This window comes from Vipera ursinii (assembly GCF_947247035.1).
Source record: "Vipera ursinii genome assembly, chromosome: 1".
Lineage (NCBI taxonomy): Eukaryota > Metazoa > Chordata > Lepidosauria > Squamata > Viperidae > Vipera > Vipera ursinii.
Genome location: NC_139512.1, coordinates 12,209,907 through 12,232,058, shown reverse-complemented (window position 1 = coordinate 12,232,058; position 22,152 = coordinate 12,209,907). Strand labels below are relative to the sequence as shown.

General features: G+C 47.6%; 2 protein-coding genes across 10 annotated transcripts in view; one reads left to right on the top strand and one right to left on the bottom strand.

The window, feature by feature from the left end:
- The window catches only part of TICAM1 (TIR domain containing adaptor molecule 1), a 232,135-nt gene extending 215,568 nt beyond the window's left edge, over positions 1-16,567 (bottom strand). Inside the window, exon 1 of one of the 2 annotated variants that reach the window (XM_083363631.1) lies at positions 16,492-16,567. The gene's annotated coding sequence lies outside the window, so the exon portion shown is untranslated. Of the gene's footprint in view, positions 1-2,515; positions 2,537-16,491 lie in introns of those variants that run through there. The other variant, XM_083363632.1, reaches the window with a different exon arrangement.
- The window catches only part of KDM4B (lysine demethylase 4B), a 262,102-nt gene that overhangs the window by 119,241 nt on the left and 120,709 nt on the right, over positions 1-22,152 (top strand). For all 8 annotated transcript variants that reach the window (XR_014492596.1, XM_083363244.1, XM_083363243.1 and 5 more), the window contains exons 8-9: positions 1,697-1,800; positions 16,970-17,107. Coding sequence is in view for 7 of the 8 variants with exons in the window: in XM_083363244.1 (XP_083219370.1) it covers positions 1,697-1,800; positions 16,970-17,107 (242 nt within the window). In the remaining variant the exon portion in view is untranslated. The remainder of the gene's footprint in view (positions 1-1,696; positions 1,801-16,969; positions 17,108-22,152) is intronic.

The window sequence follows — 22,152 nt, the reverse complement described above, 5'->3', positions numbered from 1 at the left end:
AGGAACTTGAAGATGCGTGGACTTCAACTCCCAGAATTCCCCAGCCAGCTACGCTGGCTGGGGAATTCTGGGAGTTGAAGTCCACGCATCTTCAAGTTCCTAAGGTTGGAAAACGCTGGCTTAGACAGAGAAGTGCCTTTTTTTCTTACTCCAGGATGCTGAAGGCTGTAAGTGTAAAGCCCAGCCTTTGTTTGCAAGTGTATGTGTGGTCTTCGTTCTCTCTTTCCCTCCCTCTCTCCCTCTCTCTCTGTCTCTCTCCCCCTCCCTCCCTCTCTTTGCCTCCCGTTCTCCCTCTTTCCTTCTCTCTTCCCCTCCCCATCTCTCTGTCTCTCTTTCTCTCGCCATCTCCCCCTCCCTCCCTCTCTTGCTCTTTCTCCTGCTCCCTTCTCCCCTCTCTCCCCCTCTCTGTCTCTCTCCCTCTCTCTCCTTCCCCCTCCCCCCTCTCTCCCCCCTCCCTCCCTCTCTTCCTCTCCCTCTCTCTCCTGCTCCCTTCTCCTCTCTCTCCCCCTCTCTCCATCTCCGTCTCTGTCTCCCTCCCTCTCTTTCTCTCTGTTTCTCCTTCTCTCTCCCTCTCTCCCTCTCTCTGTCTCTCTCCCCCTCCCTCCCTCTCTTCATCTCTTTCTCCCTCTTTCCTTCTCTCTCCCCCTCCCCCTCTCCATCTCTCTGTCTCTCTCTCTCTCTCTCTCCATCTCCCCCTCCCCCTCCCTCACTCTCTTCCTCTCTCTCTTGCTTTTTCTCCTGCTCCCTTTTCCCCTCTCTCCCCCTCTCCCTCTCTCTGTCTTTCTCCCTCCCTCTCCTTTCCCATCCACCTTCTCTCTCCCCCCTCCCTCTCTTCCTCTCCCTCTCTCTCCTGCTCCCTTCTCCTCTCTCTCCCCCTCTCTCCATCTCTCTGTCTCCCTCCCTCTCTTTCTCTCCCTTTCTCTCTCCTTCATCTCTCTCTCCCCCCTTTCCCTCCCTCTCCTTCTTTCTCCCTCCCTCCCTCCCCCTCCTCTCTCTCCTCTCTTCATCTCTCTCTCTCTCTCTCTCTCTCTCTCTCTCTCTCTCTCTCTCTCTCTCTCTCTCTCTCTCTCTCTCACACACACACACACACACACACACACACACACACACACACACTAAAATGCTTAATCTCTGCTTGGCTGTGAACATGAAGAAAATCTACAGGAATATAGGAAGCCAACTAGTTTTTTTAAAAAATTGTCACCTCTTCTTTGATAACTTAACCTTCCTGACAAAAAAGAGAAGAAGGTTGTGATTCTCCCCCCCCCCCCCGTTTCCAACTCTTTATACTTTGTGAGAAGTTCTTTGTTCACATCCAGTGCTGTTTCTCTAGAGGAGGCCAAGGGGGGACCGGCCTGTTCCCATCCTTGGCAGTACCCCAAGCAGAGATATACAAGATCCCTTGCGCTCCCGTGGAATCTGCCGACTTGATCCTTAAGACGTGTGTGGTGCGTGCGTGTGTGTTTGTTACATTTCTGAACCACTCATCTGCCTCAAAGAGGGATTCTGGGCAGTCCACAATAAAACTTGCGCACGTTGGAAAATGTGTTCCTCCCCTACCCAGTAACCTTGAGATAGCGTGCAACTTTTATTTTTGTTGGTCAAGGAGAGATTTCAGGTATTTCTTGACATACGGCAAATGCTGAACTGTTTTTTTCTTCCTCTCTCCTCTCTCCCCCCCCCTCTTTTTTTGCAGGATTTTTTCCTGGGAGTTCCCAAGGGTGCGATGCCTTCCTGCGACATAAGATGACCCTCATTTCACCTTCCATCTTGAAAAAATACAGCATCCCTTTTGACAGGGTAGGTACACAACTTGTCTCCAGGAAACCTTCTGCCGATCCTTAGAACGGCATCCTCTCCAGGGGGAGGAGCAGCCAGGAAACGACACGGAAGACCTTGTGACCCTGGGGTCAAACTGCAATAGAAACAGGGATCACTCTAGCAGTCCTCGACCTACACCCTTGCTAAGTGGCATGGTTGATAAGCAAGACGTGGGATTGCACCCGGTTTCACGACCATTTTTTTTTTGAAAAAGGGTTTTATTGATTTTCTAATTGTACATTTAATTATTTGAAATGCAACGTGGTGGCTGGCTTAACCGATAATTCAGTGACGTGCAAATACCTTTAATACAAATCTCAAAATACCACATTAAATATTTCCTCTCTTTTCCCCTTTACCGTCTCATATTTACAGTAAACTAAGACAGTTCTTATTGTGTCAGTTAAATAAAGATAACATTCTTACGCTTTTATCAATGATTTTTAGCTTATACATAGCCTAGTGCAGACATGTCAAACACAAGGCCCGGGGGCCGGATCCGGCCCGCGAAGTGGGTTCATGCGGCCCGCGAAGCCATCCTGGAAAGAGTGAGGGAACGGCCCCTGCTGCCTTGGCCCTGGCCCAGAGACCCTCCTCCTGCCAGAGACCCCCAGATCTGTCCCACTCCTGCCCAGGCCCCCATAGGCACCCTTGATGCGAACGATGTAGGGCTGGCCATGCCCACCCAGTAGACCAGGGGTCTTCAAACTCGGCCCTTTTATGACTCATGGACTTCAACTCCCAGAATTCATCAGCCAGCATGCCTGGCTGAGAAATTCTGGGAGTTGAAGTCCATGAGTCATAAAAGGGCCGAGTTTGAAGACCTCTGCAGTAGACCATATGCACTCTAGCCACGCCCACCCAGTAGGCCACACCCACCCTGGCCACACCCACCCGGCCCTCTGAGGGCAACCGCAATGCTGATGCGGCCCTCAATGAAATTGAGTTTGACACCCCTGGCCTAGTGATTTTAACCTTCAGTCTTTATAGACAATCAAATGTCCTAAGTAGTTTTCCCAATTTTTAGTTTCCCCTTAATATTTGAATTTAACATTTGTTGTTTATGATTTCCGAATTTTGAGTGACCAAAATTCCCTTCATCAAATTCATCACACAGTCTAATATTCAGGATACACCTCTTCTCTAGTCAAACCTATTCTATTTCTCACCATCTTACACCACCTAATTAAGAGTACAGTATTGCATTCTTATTTTCTATTAATTTTCAAACATCTTCACCTTCATAATCAGAATTTCTCTTGTTTCAACATCAAATACAATTGACAGCTTTTTCACTACAGCCGTTAATCGGATTACGTGGCTGTTAACCGAAACGTGTGGTTTCCCCCATTGACTGTTTGTTGAAGCTGGCTGGGAAGGTTGCAAACGGTGACCACACATGACGCCAGAAGGCTGCAAGTTGCAGTCCACGAGTCTTACCCTTGGCCAAGGTTGGACAGCCGTGATTTAAATCAGGGGTCACCAACCCCCGGTCCCTGGACCAGAACCGGGCCGTGGCACGCCAGCAACTGGCCCGCACAAACAAGCAAAGCCCCATCCGCGGGATGCAGGCAGCACACAAAACCACGCAACCCTCCGGTCCACGGAAAAACCTCTCTCCACGCAAACGATCCCTGGTGCCCAAAAGTTTGGGGAGCCTCTGATTTAAATGATGTACCTGTCACCCCTCACCCCCACATCTCATTGAGCTCCGGCAACGAGACATCAACGCATCGCTAAATATAGCTGTCTCTTCCAGGTGCACTTATTTCTACATCTGGATTTTGTTCTTGTAAACCCAACCTTACGCTTGGGAGGGGGCGGGAGAGAGAAACGAAAATTCCCTTTATATGTGAAAAGCACCACCTCTTACCGAGAGTTTCTGAAGCTGAGCCTCGCTCAGCTACCTGCAGAATGAACTTCCCAAGCCCAATTTTGCGGCTATGCAAATGGGGGCTTGGTTCAGCACCAAACCTCCAGCTGGGCGAGCAGATGGAGTGCGGGGAAAACTCCGGCTCGGAGGGCTCAGCGCAGGCTGTTCGTGCAGGTGGCTCGGGAAAGAGATCCGGCATCTGAATTAAGCCGTTGTGGTTACATGGTTTTTTGTCCCCCGCCGCCCCTCTCCCACCCCCCAGCCTGCATAACTCAATCTTGTCACCCTGGTTTCTGGTTTCCCCTTTCCATCCGGCGGGTTAATTGTCGATGTCAGAAGAACATATTTACATGGAAGAAGAAGGCAAAAAGGCAGACATGGGAGACCATGGGAGTACCCTAAACGCAGGACTTTTTATCGTTTAAAAAAAAGAAGATATATTTGCAGCTCGGGGTGGGGTCCTTGGTGCTCTCTGAGCTGGGTTGTTTTCATGCAGACGTCTCATTACCCAACTAGGTAACATCATCGGTGCTAGCAGGGAGGGGGGGTTGGAGAGGAGGAGGAGAGGACTGTGGGGTCCTTGGTGCTCTTTAAGCTGGGTTGTTTTCTTACAGACATTTAACGACTCAACTAGGTAACATCATCAGTGTTAGAAAAGAGTGGGTTTGTGGAGGAAAGGAGGAGGAGGAGGAGGGTGTGGAGTCCTTGATGCTGTCTGAGCTTGGTTGTTTTCTTGCAGACGTTTCATGACCCAGCTAGGTAGCATCATCAGTGCTAGAAGGTAGAGGAGGAGGAGGAGGAGGAAGGGGACTGTGTGGTCCTTGGTGTTCTCTGAGCTGGGTGGTTTTTTCGCTGATGTTTCATCACCCAACTAGGGTAACATCATTAGTGCTAGAAGGGAGTTGGAGGAGGAGGAGGAGGAGAGGAAGAGAAGGAGGAAGAGGAGGAGGAGGACCGTGGGGTCCTTGGTGCTCCCTGAGCTGGGTTGTTTTCTTCCAGATGTTTCATTACCCAACTATGCAATGTCATCAGTGCTAGGAGGGGGTAGAATTTAGTCTTTGTTTATATACTAGTGGTTGCTCTGTCAGCGTTGCGGCAAGCTTTCTTGTTGGCTCCTTGATCAGGCTGTTGTTTACGATTGGATTGTTGGTCTGAGCTGGTAGTTCCTTGATTGGGGTATTGTTTCCTGCTTGCTCGTCGTTCTAGTTTTAATCTTGGTATTAATTTTTGCTTATCTGGGTGCCAATTGCCGGCAGGGAGGTGTTTGGGTCACTGTTTTTTTCCTCTGGCTTTTTCATTGTCTCTTTTGAACAGTGTGCAGATATTGTTTATGTCTATGTGTCTGTCGATGGCCGATTTATCTGAGGGCCGAGGAATTGTCTAGCGCAGTGATGGCGAACCTTTTAGAGACCGAGTGCCCAGGCTGCAACCCCAAACCCACTTATGTATCGTCGGGTGCCGTGTGGGTGTGGCCCATTGGGTGGGCGTGGCTGCGGTGGTAACAGCAGACTGGATGAGACTAAAAAGTTCAATCAATTCCAACTTTGCGTGATCTTTTTTTTTCCCGCAAGAAGTTGAAATTGATTGATTGAACTTTTTTTTTTGCACACGGTGGCGGAGGCCTAAAGCGAAAAGGTTTTATAAAACCCAGCTGAAGGCCTAGGGCTGGGGCGACAGCACACATGCCCACAGAGAGGGCTCTGCGTGCCACCTGTGGCACGCGTGCCACAGGTTCGGCACCACGGCTCTAGCGTGTTTAGAGTCGGCTTGGTCTGGGATGCTTACTGTTTCCCAGGTCTGTCCATTAAGGTGCTTCCATTGTTTCTTCTGACTGCTAATAAGTTAATAAGAGAGCCACTGTGTTCTAGAAGAGAAGGTGCTAGCCTAGAAACCAGGCAACAGTGAGTTCTACTCCCGCCTTAGGAATGAAAGCGGACTGGTGACTTTGGGCCAATCACTAGGCGACAATGAGTTCTAGTCCTGCCTTAGGAATGAAAGCGGACTGGTGACTTTGGGCCAATCACTAGGCGACAATGAGTACTAGTTCCGCCTTAGGAATGAAAGTGGACTGGTGACTTTGGGCCAATCACTAGGCGACAGTGAGTTCTAGTCCTGCCTTAGCCATGAAACCGGACTGGTGACTTTAGGCCAATCACTAGATGACAATGAGTTCTAGTCCTGACTTAGGAATGAAAGCCGACTGGGTGACTTTGGGCCAATCACTAGGCGACAGTGAATTCTAGTCCTGCCTTAGGAATGAAAGCCGACTGGGTGACTTTGGGCCAATCACTAGGTGACAATGAGTTCTAGTCCTGCCTTAGCCATGAAACCGGACTGGTGACTTTAGGCCAATCACTAGACGACAATGAGTTCTAGTCCTGCCTTAGGAATGAAAGCCGACTGGGTGACTTTGGGCCAATCACTAGGTGACAATGAGTTCTAGTCCTGCCTTAGGCATGAAAGCCGACTGGGTGACTTTGGGCCAATCACTAGGCGACAATGAGTTCTAGTCCTGCCTTAGGCATGAAAGCCGACTGGGTGACCTCGGGAGGGCTCCATTGGGCTTCTCAATTGAAGGTGGCTACCTCTGCGTTAGGCCCATCCTGCCCAGCCAGTGGGCCCTGTAGTCCAAAGCATCTGGAGAGCCCCGGCAGCCCAGCCATGATGAAAAAAAAAATAAAGGAGGGATCTGATTGTGATGCCTCGATAGATTTATGTTAGTTTTCTCCTGTCGTTTAGAGCCATATAGTTTTAATATAAAAAGTTTGCATTGACCTGATAGCAAATCAAGGGCTAATGCAGTGCTTTTAGCAGCTGCCTTATTTAAAAGTAGACTGGAAGATGAAGGACACCAAATGGCTGTTTAAAAAAAAAAACAACAGCCAGAAATCACTCTGTCTCCATATTAAAGCTGTCAGGGAGAGTCAAGGAAGGAAAAAACCCTTTTAGTTCCCGGTGCTCTTAAGCATTTCTGAATGCCTAATTCCTCCTTTGTCTTCCTTGCCTCCTTTCAGCCTGTCCTTCCACTCTCCTTAAAATAATAATAATAATAATCATAAAACAAATATCTCAAGGATGGTTTTTTTGCGGTCCTCTGAGTAAGTGGCGTTAAGCAGTCTTTAAAGGAGGAGCCTTCACAGCGGGGAAGAATATGAAAATTAAGATCCCTTTGACTCGTTGCACGCCAGAGATGGAGGCTCTTAGGGTTGTGTGTTTTTTTTCCATTAGGGCTTTTCTGTCATGGCTGCTTTTTTTTTTTTCCCCCTGACACTCGATTCGTTACGGTAAGTCGGTTTGGGTCAGCCGCGACGTCGTGTGGAATGTGAGGAAAATCAGGCAGAAAAGGTCCCTTTCTGAGCCCGTCACAGAATGCTCTTGTTAAAAACCAAAATGTGGAGAAAAGCAGTCTTTAAAAGGTCGGCCAGTCTCCACCCTTTCCAGCGGAGGGGAACAGCGGACGTTCAAAGAAAACTTGTAATCTTTTATTAATTTTCCAGTTTTGCATCTGGAGTGTTTGAAAAGCGAAGTGGCTGGCGACTGGGCAATCAACAGTTCAAGAACGAAATCTTTAGTGCAGATCTCAGGTTTACCACATCAGCTGTTTCTTCTCTTTTTTCCCTAGTCCTTGACTTGCAACCACAGTTGAACCCCAAAATTCCTGTGGCTAAGCGAGAGCCTTGTCGAATGAATTTTGCCCCGTTTATAGACCTCTCTTGCCACAGTGGTTAAAAGTGAAGCACTGCAAATGGTTAGGTTAGTAAGTAAGTAAGTAAGTAAGTAAGTAAGGCGGTTGTTAAGCGAGTCTGGCTTCCCCGTTGACTTGGCTTGCCAGAAGGTCGCCAAAAGTGATCGTGTGACACACACCCCGGGACGATGCGACCGTCATAAATAGGAAGCCAGTTGCCAAGTATCCCAATTTGGATTACGTGACCGTGAGGATGCTGGCACGGCCCTTAAGTGTGCAAAATGGGTCATAAGTCACTTTTTTTTCAGTGCCATGGTCAACTTCAAATGGCCACTGAATGAACAGTTGCAAGTCAGGGGCTACCCATAGTCAAGCCATCCACTTGATGGGCTGTGTAGCACTCTAGGCCAGGGCTTTTCAACCTTTTCACCCATTGTACCACTTTTAGGATAGGGCAACATCTGAGGACCACCACTTGCCTAGGAAGGTGTCAAAAACCTGATGACACCACCCCCCCCCCAAAATGGAAAAAAGCGATGAAGTACAGAGAGTCCTCGACTTACAACAGCTCGCTTAGTGACTGTTCGAAGTTACAATGGCACTGAAAAAAGTGCCCCCCCAAGCCACAGCTGAGCAAGACGCCTGCCTGCCCGCCCGGCCGCATTCTTCCTCCTCTACGAGGTTTTCATTGTTGTGAGCATTTCTGTAGAGGATTGGCAGCGGGGGTGGGGGGAGGGGTGTTTGGTTTTTATTCCCCCCCCCCTCTGCTGGGTGGTTGCAGCAGGTTTGGGTGACTTCACATGACCCTGGGACATGTGACCGTCATAAACACGAATCAGTTGCCAAGCATCTGAATGGAAATCACAAGACCCTGGAGATGCTGCAACATTCCAGCTGATTGGCGCTTCTGGGCTCAGCGGAAGCACTGGGATCAGTGCGGAGCTCCAGCTGGATCCTGGTGCTGATCCTGGCGCTTCCGCTGAGCCCTGACAGCCCTGCAGCTCCAGCCGTCTCTCGCTCTGGCTTGTGCGGTGCTGCCACCGGTTCAGCTCCTTCCCCTTCCCCGCTACCACATCTCTAGGATGGTCGCGTACCACCTGCCAGGTGCCAGTGTACCCCAGGTGGTACCCGTACCACTGCTTGAAAAGCCCTGATCTAGGGACCCCAGGCCCACTGGCAAAAGCATATCTTCAGGGCCTTTCAAGTATCAAGGTGGGACCAATCTTATCTCTGCAGGTTTGATGTTCCCTGCAGAGAGGGAGAGAGTCAAGACAGAGGAGGCCCATCTTCTGGGTCCTGCCAGGGGGACCTCCTTAAGACAAGGGACCCCTAGCATCCTATTTCCAATCTTACCTCCACAGGGAAAGAGCCAACACAGCAGGCTCTTCTTTTTGGTCCTGCCTCCCCACTCTGGTGGGTTGGGGAGATCTGGCTGTGAAAAAAACAGTCCTTCAAATAACCTGGCCCAGGCCAGGTAGGGCTTTAAAACAGCGACAACTAAACCTGGAAGCAAATTGGTAGCCAGTGCAGCTCCCGCAAGAGAGGTGACGTGTTCAAATCTAGACTTGCATAGAACTATGCGTAGGCTGTCAGATTTTGCACCAGATGAAGATCCCCCTTTGTGGAGTCTTGAGTAGTTTATTTTGGAAAAAAATGAAACGGGACCTTCGACCTTAACTTAGGATGTTAAATTGAAGCGGGAACCACTTTTAGGGTCACCTTCCAATCCAAAAAGTGGTATCCAGAAGGCTTACCTCACTCTTATTTCCCCCCCTCTCCTCACTAAACGCCACCTGGAAAATCCCTTGGTAGAAATTCCTGGCAAGTACCCGGGCATTTCTAAATCTTTGGAAAAGTATTTACTCCTCCAAAGAACTTGGATCAATAGCCGAGCTTTTTTAATAATTAAAAACGTGTATTTCTGTAATCGCCTATCGATTCTTCCGTTTAGTCTGCGATGGCTTTGCAGAAGTCAGTAAATTTGGGACCTTTTGTTGCAAGGGGCAGCGGATGTTGGCTTTAGCTATTACTTGGTCTCTTCATTAGCCGGAACATTTTTCTCATTTATTTATTTATTGGTGGGATGTTGTTGACGGGAGTGGCTTTAGAACAGATCGTTCTGGGGCTTGAAATGAAGATAAACATTGGTGTGATTATCTGACCATGGTGTGACCCAGCCGTGTCCAACCTTGGTCACTTTAAGACTTGTGGACTTCAATTCCAGAATAAGATGATGATGGTGATGATGGTGATGATAATAACGATAAAGTTGGAAGGGACCTTGGAGGTCATCTAGTCCAATCCCCTGCTCAAGCAGGAAATCCTGTCCCATTCCAGACAAATGGCTGTCCAGTCTCTTCTTAAGAACCTCCAGTGATGGAGCGTCCACGATGACTGGTGGCAAGCTGTTCCACTGGTTAATTGTTCTAACTGTCAGGAATTTTCTCCTTAGTTCCAGGTTGCTTCTCTCCTTGATGAGTTTCCATTCGTTGCTTCTTGTCCTGCCTTCGGGCGCTTTGGAGAATAGCTTGACTCCCTCTTCTCTGGGGCAGCCCTTCAAATATTGGAACACTGCAATAAGATAAGATGATAAGATAAGATAAGATAAGATAAGATAAGATAAGATAAGATAAGATAACCTTTATTGTCATTTTTTCCTGTGGGCCCAATGACACACATTGAAAATGAAATTTAGTTGCTTGCTCTCGGAGTGTACGCATACACAACACACATTTAAGCATACTGTCTACAATATATGTATAGACCTACACCCTTACATGTAAGTAATGTATAAATATTAATCACTGTTCATCTTGAATACATAACAGAAGGAGGATGCTTGAGAGTTCACAAGGTTAATACTGTATGGAACAAAACTGGGACTGAATCTGGATGTTCTGCTTCACGTACCACGGAGCCCCCCCCCCCTCCCAGAAGGGAACAAGGAAAACAGGTTGTGAAGAGGGTGTGTAGCATCCCAGATAATCTTGCAGACCCTCCTCAAGCAACGCTTCTGTGCCACGTCCTGGATAGGAGGGAGGGAACTGCCAATCATCTTTTCTGCCGTCCTCACCACTCTCTGCACCGCCTTCCTGTCCGAAGCAGGGATGCTTCCAAACCAGACTGTGATGCCGTATGACGGGATGCTCTCCGTTGTCCTTCTGTAGAAAGTGGTCAGGAAGGAAGATGGCCTTTTCTTATGCGATACAGAAAATGCAGGCGCTGCTAAATTCCTCAGGGAATCCTGGGAGTTGAAGTCTACAAGTTGTAAAGTAGCCAAGGTTGTTGTTGTTAGTTGCGAAGTTGTGTCCGACCCATCACGACCCCATGGACAATGTTCCTCCAGGCCTTCCTGTCCTCTACCATCTTCTGGAGTCCATTTAGGCTCATACCTCGTGCTTCAGTGACTCCATCCAGCCAAGTTTGGACCTGCTGTAATATATAGCCATTTTTGCTTCATTCAGCAAAGTTTCCTTCCTCACAACTACTGCTACTTTTTTTGGCCAGCACACATCTGGAAATGTATGTACTTTACTTTCCCATCTTTTTTGTTTTGTATAATATTTTATTAATTTTCCAAGTTTACATTTAAGTATTTAAAAAGCAAAGTGGTGGCTGGGTTAATCAGTAGTTTGATAACAAAATCTTTAGTATAAATCTCAAGTTACAACATCAAATATTTCTTCTCTTTTTCCCTTAACGTTTACTGTCTCGTATTTAAGCTAATACAGTTCTTATTATATCGACTCAGTAAAAACATCATTATTACATTTATCAATAAACTTTAGCTTATACATATCTTAATTATTTTTTACATTCAATCTTCATAAACAATCCATATCGTGTTATTAATTTTTTCCCCAATTTTTAGTTTCCCATCAGTCTTCCAATTTAACCTTTTAATATTTATAATTTCCAGGCTTTCGGTAACCAAGATTTCCCTTATCTCAATTCAAAACGGAATCTAATATCCAAAATACACATTTGATCTATTTGAATATAATCTGGTACTATTTCCTAAAAGTTATCTATTTCCAACCATATTAAATCATCTACTTAATAATGCAATATCCCCTTTAATAAATCAGAACTATTATATATATATTACATGGCCGGTCTTTCCTCCGCCGGTTTCGAGGGCTGCCCCGGATCGAGCGGAAGGGGTGCCGCCCTCCTGCGATCAAGCGGGGCTCCCCTCCTTGCTCGTCGCGACTAAAGGGCGACTTTCGACCTTCTCCAGGGACTGCCAGCGGAGCGAAACCGAACGCGGAAGACGGAGCTCGGCTTCTAGCGGCCGCGGTGGGCACTTTTCCATCTTTGGTGAACACCCTGCCGTGACATATTCATCTGCTGGCTTTAGTTTTTCACCACTGCAAAGATTACTCTTTGATACCTTAATTTTCAGATCCACTGGCTTTCTTTCATCACGCAGTCCCAATACTGCTGTAAAATCATTCAGGTTGTCATCCAACAGTCGGCGTTGCCGGTATCCAAGTCCATACAGTCCTTCCCCAGAACACACATCTTTAACATCACCATCTTTTATATTTATCCCTCAATGCATAAGGGGTGTGTGTGCACGTGCGTATACAAGTAGTCCTTGACTTACGACCACAGTGGAACCCAAAATTTCTGTTGCTAAGCAAGGCAGTTGTTAATTGAGTTTTGACCCTTTTTACAACCTTTGTTGCCCCAGTTGTGTTCAGTGAATCGCTGCAGTTGTTAAGTGAGCCAGCCGGTTGATAAGTGAATCTGCCTTCCCCATTGGCTTTGCTTGTCAGAAGGTCGCAAAAGGAGGCTGGGACATTGTAACTGTCATAAATATGAGGCAGTGGCCAAGTGTCCAGATTTTGATCACATGACTGTAAGGATGCCGCTACGGTCATAAGTATGAGAAACAGTCATACATCACTTTTTCAGGGCCTGTAAATTGAGGAATATCTGTACAAACGTGCCTGCAGATAAATTGAACAAGCACTAGCTCAAAGGTATTCACACTTTTGCAAGGGTATTTTGAAAAGCCTTTTCCTTCCTTCCCCTTCCTTCCTTCCTTCCTTCCTTCCTTCCTTCCTTCCTTCCTTCCTTCCTTCCTCCTCTTCTTCCCTCCCTCCCTCCCTCCCTCCCTCCCTCCCTTCCCTTCCTTCCTTTTCTTTCATTCACTTCTGTGTTATGTTAACTTTGTATGTCCTCCCTCCACTTCAATCTATAGAATTTAATGAGAATGTGTTTATTCTCTAAAATGTCTGCAAAGCTAAACACGTTAAACCTCAATTGCCTAGTCTCGTAATAAATAAGATTTCCTCCTTTCCCACACACTTCCAATCCAAGTGACATTTACAGGGATGAGAGAAATGGGCTTCTGGCTCTCAAATGACGTCTGAATTTAGTGTTCATCGTAAATGGCCACTCGGTTCCTGACATCCTTTTTCTCTCTCATCTCACTCTGGGGGCTATTTGTCTCAATCTTGATTTTTCTCTTTGGTAATTTGGATTTAGCCCCCCCCCCCCAGTGCACGCACGCACGCACACACACACACACACAGACACACACACACACACACACACACACACACACGTGTGAATCTAAACGAAGAGAGGCAAAATGTTGGGGAGAAAGAGGAATGTGTAAACAAATCTAAAATAATAATAATAATAATAATAATAATTATTATTATTATTATTATTATTATTATTATTATTATTATTATTATTATTATTTTATTTGTAAACCGCCCTTCTCCCGAAGGACTCAGGGCGGTGAACAGGGCAAACATATAAAAATACAAAATACAAAAATTAAAAAGGAATTAAACAAGATGCCCAAGTTACAACAATAGATTAAAATACATTTAAAACAACAATAAATCCAAACCCATCCCCCATCATGCCAGGCCGGCTTGTTCGAACAAATAAGTCTTCAGATCGTGTCGGAAGGAGCGAAGGTCGGGCGCCATCCGGAGCTCAACCGGTAAACGGTTCCACAATTCCGGGGCGCCCACAGAGAAGGCCCGTCCCCCAGGGAGCCACCAGGCGACATTCTCTGACCGGTGGCACCCTAAGGAGGCTCTCTCTGTGGGGGCGCACAGGGCGGAGGGAAGTTGATGCCGGCAGCAGGTGATCCCCAAGGTACTCCGGACCCATGCCATGTAGGGGCCTTGGAAACCATTACCAGAACCTTGAATCTCACCCGGAAGGCAACTGGGAGCCAATGCATCTCACGGAGCAGAGGTGTAACATGGGAGTATCGGAGACTCCCAACACAACTCTGGCGGCTGCATTCTGTACCAGCTGGAGCCTCCGAGTGTACTGATGTACAGGACTTTGTGTGTGAGATAGAAGCCCTAACTAACGCTTCTGCGCTTTTTGACGGTCTCGTTCCACAGAGGCATCTTTCGATGTTGGAACTTGCTGCAGCTCAGTTCTGTGTGTAGAGCTTGTCAGCAGCATTTGGACTGTGCATGCCTAGGATTTTACTCAAAGCAGCAGAGATAAATCCACTCTTTTGGGCTAGCCTTGATAATAAGGAAGCTGAACACCAAGGCTTTGGAGGAACCTGCCCGTTCTCTTCCCTATAATGTTGGGTCTCCTGTCTGCTCCTCTAACTTAGCTCCCTTCCGTGCATTCCTCAGTCAACCCTTGGGTTCACGTGTCTGGGAATCGAAAGAGGCTTACGTGGGCTTGGGGTATTGGGTGGACGGAAACCTAACAACAACTGAGTTTTTCTCTTCGGCGGTTGAGCCGTCCCCAGCCATAATAATAATAACAACAACAACAACAATAATAATAATAATATGATGATGATGATGATAGTAATAATAATAATAATATAATGATAATAATAATGTTGGAAGGACCTTGGAGATCATCTAGCCCAGGGGTAGGCAACCTTGGCTCTTTTATGACTCGTAGACTTCAACTCCCAGAATTCCTGAGCCAGCCACGCTGAGGGGAAAGGGAGAGGTTTCCAAGCTGAGCCAGGCTGGAATTCTGGGAGTTGAAGTCCACCAGTCATAAAAGAGCCAAGGTTGCCTACCCCTGGACTAGGCCTAGGCCGTTTTAAGACTGGTGGACTTCAACTCCCAGAATTCCTGAGCCAACCTTGCTCTTTTATGACTCGTAGACTTCAACTCCCAGAATTCCTGAGCCAGCCACGCTGAGGGGAAAGGGAGAGGTTTCCAAGCTGAGCCAGGCTGGAATTCTGGGAGTTGAAGTCATAAAAGAGCCAAGGTTGCCTACCCCTGTTCTAGCCCAACCCCCTCCTCAGGCAGGAAACCCTATACCATTTCGAACAAATGGCTGTCCAGTCTCTTCTTAAAAACTTCCAGTGTTAGAGCCTTCACAGCTTCTGGAGGCAGGTCGTTCCACTGGTTCATTGTTCTGACTGTCAGGAAGTTTCTCCGTAGTTGTTGCTTCTCTCCTTGATTGGTTTCCATCCGTCGCTTCTTGTCCTGCCTTCAGGCACTTTGGAGAATAGCTTGACTCCCTCTTCTTTGGGGCAGCCCCTGAGATATTGGAAGACGGCTGTCATGTTCCCACCTGGTCCTTTTCTTCATTAAACTAGACATACCCAATTCCATAGGTCTCTTGGACTGCAAGGCGATCAAACCGGTCAGTCCTAGAGGAGATCAACCCTGACTGCTCTTTAGAAGGCCAGATCCTGAAGCTAAAACTCAAATACTTTGGCCACCTAATGAGAAGGAAGGACTCACTGGAGAAGAGCCTAATGCTGGGAAAGGTTGAGGGCAAGAGAAGAAGGGGACGACAGAGAATGATGTGGCTGGATGGAGTCACTGAAGCAGGAGGCCTGAGCTTAAAGGGACTCCAGAAGATGGTAGAGGACAGGAAGGCCTGGAGGAACATTTCCCATGGGGTCGCAATGGGTCAGACACAACTTCACAACTAACAACAACAACCCAATTCCAGCAGCTGTTCCTTATTTCCTAACAGTTTGAAGTGTGACTTACGTCATTAACAGTGAAGTTGTGGGAGGAGAGGTAAGGACCACAATGGAACCCAAGGTTTCTTGTTGCTGAACGGGACAGCTCTTAAGCGAGTTTTGCCTCACTTTTATAACCTTTCTCGCCACAGTTGTGAGGCGAATCGCCTCAGTTGTTAAGTGAGTCACATGGCTGCTAAGTGAACCCGGCTTCGCCCCCCCCCTTTGACTCTGCTTGTCAGAGGCTCGTGAAAAGGGGTTCATCTGACCCCCTCCCCCTCGGGGACCCCGCGACCGTCATAAATAGGAGTCGGTTGCCAAGCATCCGAATTCTGATCGCGCGACCGTGGGGATGCCGCAACCCACCATCAGTGTGAGAATCGGTTCTAAGTCGCTTTTTTTCCCCTCCCCGTGCCGAACGGCCACTCATGTGAACTGTCAATTGAGGACTACCTGGAGTTCCTTCTCTGCGCCGTTTCAGAGACGGGCGGAGGCTTGTTTGCTGCGCCGACGGAAAAACTCCGCAAGCCTATTTTAGAACCAAAATCTGTACTGTCACCCCTGCATCTTCTCTTAGGGTGGCGATGATGGCGATCGGATTGGGAGAGGCAGCCTTTCAAAGATCCCGGTCTCAAAACCGGGAAGGGCTTTAAGCCAAAGCCCTTGAATTGAATTGAGAAGCACACTGGCGGCCAGCGCAGCTCACCGAGCGGAGGTGTGGCACGCCCCAAACCAACGGGCACCGTTTGCTGCCTGTGCCGCCGCCTTCTGGTCTTCAAGGAGCAGCCCCACGTCGAGAGCACTGCAGAGGTCCAGCGGTTTCCATCATCTTTTATTAGTCACGTTTGCTTGGAAACGTAACCAGGAGAGATCCAGCCTAGAATTACGGACAGCGAGAACAATTAAACAGAAGTGGTGGGTGCTCCATCACCCACCAGTTTAAGAAGAGAGTGGACAGCCACTTGTTTGAAATGGCATAGGGTCTCCTGCTTGAGCAGGGGGATGGACTAGAAGACCTCCGAGGTCCCTTCGAACTCTTGTCATTCTGTTATTTGTCTAGAATGGTACGGGGTCACCTGCTTGAGCTGGGGGATTGGACTAGAAGACCTTCAGGGTCCCTTCTGACTCTGTCATTCTGTTATTTGTCCAGAATGGTACAGAACAGGGGTAGGCAACCTTGGCTCTTTTATGACTTGCGGACTTCAACTCCCAGAATTCCTCAGCCAGCCTGGCTCAGCTTGGAAACCTCTCCCTTTCCCCTCAGCGTGGCTGGCTCAGGAATTCTGGGAGTTGAAGTCCACCAGCCATAAAAGAGCCAAGGTTGTCCACCCCTGGTATAGGGTCTCCTGCTTGAGCAGGGGGTTGGACTAGAAGACCTCCAAGGTCCCTTCCGACTCTGTCATTCTGTATTCTGCTAAGATAGGTAGAAAATATGGAAGATACATGAACAGCTCCTTGAGTAAAAGCAGCACTGGTCTTGCCTGTATGTCTGTGTTTCGGAAATAATTTGGTTATAAAGTGAATTTCTCTTGTAGAAGCTGCAGGTTACTCTTTGAAAACAGAGTCACTGAAAACGTAATGTGTTCACCTTAAATTTTGTTCTGGTTGCTTCCTGTCCAGCTGGGAGATAAATTCCTCCCTTCTCTCTTTTCAGATCACCCAGGAAGCTGGTGAATTTATGATTACTTTTCCTTATGGCTACCACGCGGGGTTCAACCATGGATTCAACTGCGCAGAGTCCACCAATTTTGCCACCCTGCGATGGATCGATTACGGCAAGATGGCCACCCAGGTAAGTGCCTGCCTCTTTTCTGGGCCGGTAGTTTTCAGGGCTCGTGCAGAGAATTTTTATTGCGCGTTGCAAACCACGGCTTGCAAATTGGGACCAGATCTGAGCGCATGTACCCGATCTTCACTGGGTTTGTGTGTGTGTGTGTGTGTGAGAGAGAGAGAGAGAGATTCAGCATCACGGAACAAACTTTGTTTTATCAGAGTTCTCTCCCCACACATGCAAATTCTAATTTCCCAATTCTGCTTCCGCTGGGAAAGCAGGCTTAGCAGTGGAGGAGATAATCAGGAGATCCCAGAGGAAAGCGTTCAAATTGACATGAGACAAAGTGTTTCCCCTGGGCTGGTTTCAAACTTGCAAAACAATTGTTTGCTGTGATGTGTGGATTGTGTTGATTGAGCAGAGGAGGTTACCTCGACAAAGTGTTCCTCCTGTTGTTAAAGAAAGGAAAGTAGAGAAACAATCAGTTGTATCCCTTTGATATTCTCAAAATAGATCCAGTGTTAGCTGGAAGTCACTTTCCCTTGTTACATAATATTAATTAATGTGTGTGGGTTTTTTTCCTTTTATTGCCTGGAGATCAAACAATCCACCCGTTTCCGCCTTTTCTCTCCCTCCCCCTTTCACACAAACACTTTGAAATAGGCAATTCAGAGAGAGAGGGAAAACGCAAATTTTAGGCTTCTCGCCTCTATTTGAACACTCCAAACGCTACCCCCTCCCGGCTGAGACACAGCTGCGATTTTGAGACAGGCATAACGTTTTGCAAATTGAACCGGTTTGAAATATTTGGAGTCCCGAAACAAATGCAGAATGGCCTGGGTTTCGGTCATTTGGGTAGCCCAAGGTGGAGTTTGCGATAGCTTAGATTCAAAAGATTGCACACACACACACCCAACTGTAGTCTGTTTTCTAATATGTGTTTCTGGAAGGCTAGATGTTTGGTCTGCTGTCCCGTGCTTTAGGATGAATTGGTAAGGCTTGTGGAATTTTAGGAAGATATAGGTCATCCTCAACTTACGACCGGTTGCTTACAACTGTTCAAAAGTTCCTGTTGTGATTCCTCACCAGTGGACCCGGCAGCTGAGTCTGAGGAATCAGAGGAGGAGGGGGAGGGGCCTGGAGTGCCCTCAGAGTCAGACGAAGGCTCTGAGGAGCTCCAAGACTTACAATCTGATGAGGAGCCTGGCCCCTCCTCTCCTGCTCAGGCTGAGACACAGCTTTGCTAGGAAGCTGAGTCAGATTCTTGAAGACTCACAGCTGGAAGACATCATAGATGCTCGCAAATGCCGACAGGCAATGAGAGTTGGACAGAGGGAGGCAATGGGGCGGCTCCAAAGGCAGAGGAGAAGGCATTAGGAAGCCACGTCTTGGGGGTGCATAATAAAAAGGGAAGGAGTGGGCGGTGCTGGTTGCTGAAGGCAAGCGTTTGTAAAGGAATCAAGTTTCATTGAATCGTGTTTTGTTTGCCTTTGCCTTTGGATATTTTGCAGGTCTGTAAATAATAATAAAAGGGCTGTTGGAAGAGGAGTTTCTACTTGTGAGTTTAACAAGGACGTTGGCTGGGACAGAACAGTTCCGACGGTCCTTTCCAATCTGGTACTTAATCTGGATTTGGAATTCACATACACGCACCCACGGCGGTCTCACGAATGCACGTCAGGGGCTCAACAACTGACCTGCATTCACTGCCATTGGGGTCAAATGCCCACATTTCATGACGGTTTGGCCAAAACCCAAGCATTTACTTCCGTGTTTTTTTTAGCAACACCGGCCCCATAGCAAATCTCCGGTTTGCTTAATAACCGCAGGATTCATTTAACAACCGCTGGGCAAAAAGACCTTCACAAAATCAGGTTGGTCACGCGGGTGTCCTGATTTACGACTCTCATGATTTAACAGTCACGATGGGCGGGTTCCATTGTGGTTGTATGTCAAGGACCAGATGTATATCCTTTAAGTATCTACCTCTGCCAGCCTTTTCAGCTAAGAGAAGTTTTTATTCCTCCCTGTAGCACAGGGGTCCCCAACCTTGGGCACTTAGCCTGGCTGGCTGAGGAATTCTGGGAGTTGAAGTCCACAAGTCATCAAGTGCCAAAGGTTGGGGACCCCTGCGATAGCAGAACGATCCAAGCATGCTGAGACTGTTGCACCCAGTTTCGTGCATCGTGTCATGGTTCCGACAGATGAAACTCTTCAAAAGAACTTCGAGGCATTGTTTACCTTAAAGGATCTTTTATTTGAGTAGCACCATATCGGCACTCACTTAATTGAAGCCAAAAACTGAATTCCCCTCCCCTGGGCACCTAGTATCAAAGCACAATTCCTTCCTCCAATTAATAGTCATAAATCACATTCCCTAGTTAGCTCGAAGTGTGCGGGCTTCCTCTCCAGCTCTCCGGCCGGCCAATTCTTTTATCATCTCTGATTTCAGTAACCTTGATTCTCACGCTAAGTTTAGTGTTGTTATGTCTAGCTGGACTCTCATTCATATCCCCCGCCTCCCAGCAGCATCTAACCCAGGGCTTTTCAACCAGTGGTTCGGGTACCACCTGTGGTACATTGGCACCTGGCAGGTGGTACGCGACCATCCCAGGAAAGTTGCAGCGGGGGAGGGGAATGAGCTGAACCGATGGCAGCACTGCACAAGCCTGAGCGAGAAATGGCTGGAGCTGCAGGGCTCAGCGGGAGTGCCAGGATCAGCGCCAGGCTCCAGCTGCTTCAACCACCTGGCAGACGGGGGGAATAAAAACCAAACACCCCCCACCCCACCCCCGCTGCCAATCCTCAACAGAAATGCTCACAACAATGAAAACCGCGGGCAGGAGGAAGAGCCCCACCGGGCGGGGAGACAGGCGTCTTACTCGGCTGTGGCTTGGGGGCCACTTTTTTCAGTGCCATTGTAACTTCGAACAGTCACTAAGCAAACGGTTGTAAGTCGAGGACTACCTGTACTTTATCACTTTTTTCCTTTTTTTTTTTTTGGTCATCAAGTTTTTGACACCTTCGTAGGTGGTACTCTAAACGTTGCCATATCCTAAAAGTGGTACAATGGGTGAAAAGGTTGAAAAGCCCTGACTTTGGGGGAGGAAGGAAGGAAGGAAGGAAGGAAGGAAGGAAGGAAGGAAGGAAGGAAGGAGGGGAGGGAGGGGGGAAAGGAAGGAAGGAAGGGAAAGAGGGAGGAGGGAGGGAAGGAGGGAGGGAGAGGAGGGAAGGAAAGTTCCTGATGGCAAGATCCCTACAACAACAAGAACAGTTTACCAGTGAAGATAGTTGGTTATCCATCCATCTCTAGTCCTTCAGGTTGTAGGATTTCAGAATGAAGGAAGTCAGTACGTGCGCGCGCGCACACACACACACACACACACACACACACACACACCTCAGAGAGTGAAATATTTTGGGGAACATTAAAAGAGGCAAGATAGAATAAGTCCCCTGAAGAAGAAATGCAAGGGGGTGTTTTTTTTAATCCATTCAGATAGACCGGGGCCACACGATTCACAAGTGGAAAGGTTGAAAAGCCCTGATCTAACCCTAAAAGAGAAAGGTTAAAAAATGGCTACATTTCCATCTGTCGTCAATGCAAAAACATCCGATGTAGGCAGCGTCAAGGCAACACACTGACAAACTGGAGAGGGTCCAAGAAAGAAAAGCCAGACGATAAAGCACCTGGAAGGAAGGCTTTACGAAGGACAGTTGAAGACGGCGCAAGACGCAACAGCTGCCTTCAAATATCTAAAATATCTCAAAAGGTAGAAGATCCAACACAATTGCTCCAGAGCTGTTCAGGAGACAGAGCGAGAAGCGGCGGGTTTAAATGATAAGGAAATCGTGCTTGGCTGGGGAATTCTGGGAATTGAAGTCCACACGTCTTAACAGGTTGTGCCAAAGTCGGCAAACCCAGCCAGCGTGTGACTAAATTGGCTTCCCCCGCAGATAAGAATTCCTCGGTTGGGAATAACCACAGTTGCAATCCCACTGTCAACGCTGCTAACATCAGACGTTCTTGCTTTGACAAAAGATGAAGCAGCAGCTGTTTTATATTTCTACTTGTCTATCGCTTTTAGATGAAGATGGGAGGGGGAAGGAAGAATATGCTTGGGGGGTTAGTTAGACATAATAACATAGCAGCGTAGCGTTTTCAAAGTTGTATGTAATAAGAGGCAATAAGAACTGGCAGGTTAAACTAAGGAGGCAAAACTCACCTTTCAAACTAATTGGAGAATGTGATTTATGACGGTTAACTAAAGGAGGGAACTATGCTTTAATATTATTGTGCTGAGGGGACGGGAATCCAGATTTTGGCTTTAACCAGGTATTGCCGATGTTAAATTGCTCTAATAAAGACGTCCAAGGTAAACAGTGCCTCAGAGTTTGACACCTACACAACTCGAAGGTGTTTGGGACCACAAACAAAGTACCTGTATCGCTGCAGAGACCCTACATCAGGGGTCTTCAGACTTGGCCCTTTTATGACTTTTGAACTTCAACTCCCAGAATTCCTCAGCCAGGCACGCTGGCTGAGGAATTCTGAGAGTTGAAGTCCACAAGTCATAAAAGGGCCAAGTTTGAGGACCCCTGGCTTAATCTAACAAAAAAATGGAGGCTGGCTGAGGAATTCTGGGAGTTGAAGTCCACAAGTCATAAAAGGGCCAAGTTTGAGGACCCCTGGCTTAATCTAACAAAAAAATGGAGGCTGGCTGAGGAATTCTGGGAGTTGAAGTCCACAAGTCATAAAAGGGCCAGGTTTGAGGACCCCTGGCTTAATCTAACAAACAAAATGGAGGCTGGCTGAGGAATTCTGGGAGTTGAAGTCCACAAGTCATAAAAGGGCCAGGTTTGAGGACCCCTGGCTTAATCTAACAAACAAAATGGAGGCTGGCTGAGGAATTCTGGGAGTTGAAGTCCACAAGTCATAAAAGGGCCAAGTTTGAGGACCCCTGGCTTAATCTAACAAACAAAATGGAGGCTGGCTGAGGAATTCTGGGAGTTGAAGTCCACAAGTCACAAAAGGGCCAAGTTTGAGGACCGCTGCCCTACATGTT